Source organism: Aspergillus foveolatus (assembly GCF_047715535.1).
Source record: "Aspergillus foveolatus strain CBS 279.81 unplaced genomic scaffold BDW70scaffold_250, whole genome shotgun sequence".
Classification (NCBI taxonomy): Eukaryota; Fungi; Ascomycota; class Eurotiomycetes; order Eurotiales; family Aspergillaceae; genus Aspergillus; species Aspergillus foveolatus.
This window is the reverse complement of record NW_027396314.1, coordinates 1,492-7,459: the sequence shown is the minus strand read 5'-3', so window position 1 is coordinate 7,459 and position 5,968 is coordinate 1,492. Positions and strand designations below refer to the sequence as shown.

At 49.2% G+C, this 5,968-nt stretch overlaps 2 protein-coding genes across 2 annotated transcripts; both read right to left on the bottom strand.

The window, feature by feature from the left end:
• Positions 1 to 549: 549 nt before the first annotated feature.
• BDW70DRAFT_168363 (uncharacterized protein) lies at positions 550 to 1,929 on the bottom strand (the record flags this gene model as incomplete). Its single annotated transcript, XM_073742447.1, has 2 exons — positions 550 to 1,529; positions 1,926 to 1,929. 2 exons carry the CDS (start codon positions 1,927 to 1,929, stop codon positions 550 to 552), a joined length of 984 nt encoding a protein of 327 aa, XP_073590486.1.
• Positions 1,930 to 3,599: 1,670 nt separating this feature from the next.
• BDW70DRAFT_154748 (nucleoside phosphorylase domain-containing protein) lies at positions 3,600 to 5,713 on the bottom strand (the record flags this gene model as incomplete). The annotated part of the gene is made up of 3 exons (XM_073739914.1): positions 3,600 to 3,717; positions 3,826 to 4,788; positions 4,854 to 5,713. The coding sequence occupies 3 exons, from the start codon at positions 5,711 to 5,713 to the stop codon at positions 3,600 to 3,602; spliced, it is 1,941 nt and encodes a 646-aa protein (XP_073590485.1).
• Positions 5,714 to 5,968: the final 255 nt, after the last annotated feature.

Here is a 5,968-nt window from a genome sequence, read left to right as displayed (position 1 = left end):
GAGATACACGATAAGATAAGAATGACATTGCACTGCAGTGGGATTGCGACTAGGGAACAGGGATTTTGGGTTGCTCCATAATCCAATAGACCATATTACCCACTAATCAAAACCAACAGGTTATTTAGGTATCCACGGGTTAGCCCATTAAGACCTAATACTCAGTGGATTCTTGAAAATCATGATCCAACCCATTTCTTGGCGGGTTGGGGCGGGTTGGGTTTAACAAGTCTACTGAGTTCCACAGCAGTGGTTAGCCCATTGCAAGTGTACATCAGGCCAAGCTCTACCATACAGTGAGATGGAAGAAGCGACCATTATGTAGAACGGAAATATTCTTTCCGCCTTTTTTTCTTTTTCTTGTTACTATAACAACACTACATTATAAACAGATCAAGACACACGAAGTACAAAGTCAAGAAGCACAACAATGATTCATCGGCTTGCCCCACTACCACCTCTCTCGGTTCGTTTTTTCTCCTCTTGGTATTGTATTCGCACTACGACCCATTCTGACTACTGGGCCACTCCTTAGTGAAGCTTCGGTGCTCAGACGCCAGAACGAGTGTCCTTGAGCCTACATCTTTCCGGGTTATCGAGGAATGTACCATCTTCGTAGACCCGGTAATTGATCAACATGACGACAATCTTCGCTTTCCCTTGATCAATCAAAAAGGTATCAATGCCATCCGGGACTGTGATCTTCGACTTCTTGTCCTCGTACTTCCACCGTTCCGTCACCCACCCCTGCTCAGCAGCCACGTGTGTCCCGTAAACATCGTACGCAGTCGTAGGCAGAACGCAATTTAGCAACCTTGCGGACTCTTTGATGCCGTCTTGCTTGTACAAGATCCGGTCAAAAGTTCCGACGAAGGCCATCTTCAGTTCGTCCGAGTAGTTCCGCCGGATGTCGCACGGGGTATCTCCGATATAGCGCAGGAGAATATGCTCCCAGTAGACTTCCGAGACAGTCCGGCCCTTGACAGGTTTGTACTTCTTCTCATCTCCCGTGAGCAAGTACTTCAGCACTTCCTCAGGAGGTTTGCTTTCCTTGTCAGGGATCTTGTTCGACATTTCCCAGAATTGATCTGTCAGCCATTGTGCACCCTGGGGCAGGCGGGGGTCAGTGATGACCATATCGGGGTAGCGGTGCGCAAGATATTCGGCAATCTCTCTATATCCGGCGTCAAGGGTGAGCTTGATGATGGTGTAGCTCTCAACGTCGCGGATCTCGACATCGGCGCCGCGGTTGCAGAGCTCCTCGACGGCCTTTTGGTGGCCGGAGATGGCGGCGGCGATCACGGGGGTAATGCTGCGGCAGGCGGTGCACACGTCGTTGACCTGGTCAGGATGCTCCCCTAGGATCTTTTTGATCTTGGGGACATCGCCGTCTTTCGCTGCTTTGAAGAGTTCTCCGCAGTCGTTGATGTTTCCCTCGTTGGCTTTTGCGGGTTGGGAGGAGGTCTGGACAGCGACTGGTCCCGGTTGCCGGACGATGGAAGATATGGTTAGCGGAGGATTTTGGAAGACTGTAGTTGTAGCGCGTTCGTATGTAAATGACTAAACTTATGCTGGTGGTTGTGAGGGGTGTAGGCATACTACCATACTGGGAAAAGAGTATAACTGGCTCCTTAAGTATGCCGGCAGTCGCCTTCAGCCCGCTCAACGCATCAAGACCAACAGATATCCGGCGCATATGCTTGACGTCGTAGACTTTTCCTTCGCCTTCGCATGTAACCCTATTAATGTAGGGGGCTGAATAAAGCCAAGGTTCAACGGCTTATGAAGCTGCAATGGGTTGCAAGCATTCGCAGACATAAAAGGTAGACTGAACCGGTACACTGTCAAAGTGCGTTGCGTGACTACACACGTTCAGACAAATAGCCATGTTCCAGATCTACTCATCACCATTACTACTGAGTTACGCATCTAGAGCCGGCCGTTGCTGGTGATTGTGACCTGGTTGATAGATGTCACCACAGCATGCCTGAATGGCTAGAACACGTCCTATGACATTTTCGTCGACATCACCGAAAGTCAGAGACAACTCCATCAGTCATCTAGGTTTCTCGCTATGGCTAAATTGGGGCAGAATTCCACCGTAAGATCAGCTCATGGGCGCCTAGATGATTCCGGTGGTATCTCAATTGACTGGAACCGTCCCAACCGCATTCCACCCTCGGGAGGTAATGTCATAGACTGTTCATCTCTCTGAAACGCATCCGGAGGGTGAAGGCCGGAGGGTGCAGCAGTGGCGTTTTGTAGTACTAGACCGAGTCCGTCAGTTAGGGGGTCTCAAGTGTCACGGCCCTACGTGCCGTGATCATGAGCCAGCATAGATTACAGCGATTGACCAGCCTCATCGCATACACCAGTGTACACGATGAACTGACTTCTGCCATCTCCGACCCCCTACCGAATTAAGTTAAGCTTCGTTTCGCGAAGACATCCCACAATCGATCTCTTCATGTACATAATTCTCTTCTCTATGCTTAGGATTCCGAATATAAGCACCGGAATGATCGTTTAGATGTTCTGATTGGCTTGCCGTCTCATCAAGAACAGATGGGACTGACGTCTTAGCCATGGCTCCAGATTATTTCGAACTTACTGCCTAGTCGGTTCGGCTGGATGAAGTATGTGGGCAGCCCACAGGCCCTATACAAAGTTCAGGGTGGGCCTTGTAACCCATGGCCCCTTTGCTGCTCCCGTCATGTGGGAGAAAATACGTCTCGTGTCGACATGGTTCACTTGCTGATCTGCTTTATAAGCGGCACACTTGCGTCAAGACTGCTTCATCTATGTGCTCCCTCCCACGAACACACCTCAACGCGTATTGTAGTCCATGAACCATGAATGAGTACCATAGTAAGACGCCCGTGCATGCGAAAGAAATTGGGGTTTATCTAGCTCCTGGGTGGCTCTGCATCTTGCACTACCTTTCTATATGCTGGCTGTCTATATGCTGGCCTGCAATATAATAACATTGTGCAAATACTAACTGGGCGTGATACTGGCTTTATCATGTTAAGGCTGGGCATGATATAAAGGTGTCTTTAGCTATGGCTATATAGAAAAAAGCAAAAAAGGCAGTCAACCCTGATAATAATAAATCTAGAAGAGAGAACAAATCATTGCTAATTAGCCCTGACCCAGCTCGGGGGCACGCACCAGGCATGAACAGGAACACAACGGGATCACCCTGTCACCGTCCAGGGGAGGCTGCCACTCAGGGGCGGAGAAACCCCATTGGAGGTGTGATGGGATTGTCACTAGGGAACATGCTACATTTGTGTAGTTGATACAGTTTTCTCCTACCCTTTCCCCTTTGATCGTATCTATAACACTAGCGCTTACACGAGATTTTGGTTGTTGCAGTTTTGTCGTAATAGTCTGCTGTAGTACCATTGGCAATTGCAGAAAGTCTTTCAAGCGGAACGGCAACCGTCAAGGGCAAGTTCGTCGATGTCATCGCATAGGGTCAGAGCGCGGGCCATCTATCGTTCTCTCGTCAAACATCGCGTACGGCTTGAAGTCGAAGTTGCGACGCAGATATTTAATGCGTTTTTGTATTTACGACCTGATGACGAAAGTATATATCACATATCTACCCAGTTTTCTTGCTTACTGGCACCATTCACTTCGAGTTCGGTCGTGTTCATCTCATGATCAGCAAGGATTAGGACCGTTCGCGGGTTGGTTGTCCTCATAGCCCATCTGCAGAGAAGATAGCTCGGCGGCTACCTCGTGTGGAGAAGAAGATATAAGAATGTCCAGTCTTTAGCGTTAAGCTCAGATCATAAGCTAACCGAGGCATTGTTGTACTTCCCCAGCTTTGGCGTGATTTCAACCTGTCGTACAGGAGTCATAGCGATAAATTCCTTAGCATATGCCGCAGCAGTGGCCGCAGCATACCCATGCCACTCTTCATTCTTATGGCTGTCAGCATAGTCGCAAATTCCACGAATGACCAGACAAGGGAAGTTATCCATGATCCCGGCTGCCTCCATCTCAAAGCAGATGATTCCATGTTCTTGGGAGATGCGATCTCGGGTCTTGCCATGCTTCATCACCTGGCTCCCTGAGGCAATGATGACGTAGTGGATTCTTGGTGTGCTCTGAGCCCTAGGTTTGCGGGTTATGCACTGGGTTGGGTCACACCTGTTGCATGTAAAGTATGCCCTATCATGATCATATTCTGATTTGAATAGGCGGTCATTTTCCTGACCAGGACAAGCGAACTCTTGCATCACTGGATACTTGGCTTCCATCTCAGCTAGATGGTCTGCAATTCTATTACCAAGGACCATGTGCTCAGCCTGCATTTTGGCAGCTGTTGTCAAGACTGCTTGTGGAGGCTTGCTCAGAGCACCAGTCTGCTCAAACTCGCCATTTGCAATAGTTTTCCCACTATCATATTGTACTACTCCTCCAAGCTTCCCTGTTAGCTTGCTGACAACCAAATCTCCAAGTCGAATATCAGCTTTGCTGCTGGGGACGCCGCCTCCTATCCAAACCATCAAGCCAATTTGTATGGACTCGAAGGTGGCTATCATCTGGGTTACCACATTTGTTGCAGAGGTAATGCCGTATACTCCAGCAGGAAGACATGCAACAACTATATTATGCGGTCCAATATTTCCAAGGATATAGTTGTTGCGGTCATTCACAGGAGTTGGTAAGGGGTCATGGATTTCATCTAACATTGCTCTTGCGGCTGCCATTTCAACAGGCAATGCACAAATCCAGCCGATTGTGTAGTCCTGTGGTCCTTTGGTAACACCATGGCTGATGCCGCCGGGTGTGTTGTACTTGGATGATGCACGCGCAGTCTTTTTTTTGCATTGCTATACGTTTCAGAATTGTTGTTAAATGCGGGCCTTTTTGACGGACCAGATACAGCTCGCAAATGACGCAGAATACGCGCTGTCATATCTCGATCTAGGTCTTTCGCAATATCATCGAGGCAGGTTAGCTCATGCGTTGAAGGAGAGACTCGGACGCAGATGCTCTTGGTGGGAGATTCTGTTGACGAGGGAAACTTGAACCACCCCGGGCGCCCCTGGAGCTCACCCTCAATGCGGACTGTGATGAAAAAGGGGTCTGAATCATGCCGTATAATAAGCCCGACTTGTACTTGGTCTTGATGCAGAATGTTATGGTGTGTTGTATATGCTTCTTTTATGACCCATTCAACCTGCCGATGGAGACTGCTATCATCGCCCTCTACGGCCCAGGTAGACGCATGCAACGACCGTTGCCCACCACTTTCGTGAAGATACTCCGGTCGGTCTTTTGAGCCATGCACCATATAGAGACCATCGAGTCCAGAAGTAAACTGACTCCTTGTGACTTTTTTGGGACCGTAGTACTGCGTGAGAACAGGTCCCGGTTTCGAACGGCATACTGGCTTGATGCTGGGAGCGTCTGTCTTATCAAAGCTAATTCTGACAGTGGTGCTTGTCAGTTTGCAGTCGTCTGGCCGGCTGACCTGAAGTTGAAGGTAAAGCAGCCAGGCCGGGTCGCCGGGAGTAGTTTCACCCAGAAACCCCCATTTTGAGTCCGGCAGAAAGGAACAGTCAATCTTCATTCTCCCCAGCTGCCGATATCCAAGACTCTGTATGTGCGTCTCCAGGAGGTCCCTACACGTTTTTTCTGGGCTGAGTGATGACCGCTGAGATGCGTATCTTGCATAACGACTCCAAGGGGACATCTTTAAGCCATGGGTTTGGATGACCTAGATATTGCCTCGCATTCACTAAAGTTGGGAGTGACTGCTGCCTTGGTGGAATTTGAGTCCATGCGAGTTCCAGACGAGTTCCAGAGCCTTTAATATCTCCTCTCCACCTCCGGAATGAACATCCCCGCCATCAAAGCAAATGGGTTTAAATAATTGGCGAGCCTTTCGCGCGGGGCTACGTGGCACCCAGTCTTTAGGCTGCTACTGATTAGATGTCTCTTGTTCAGC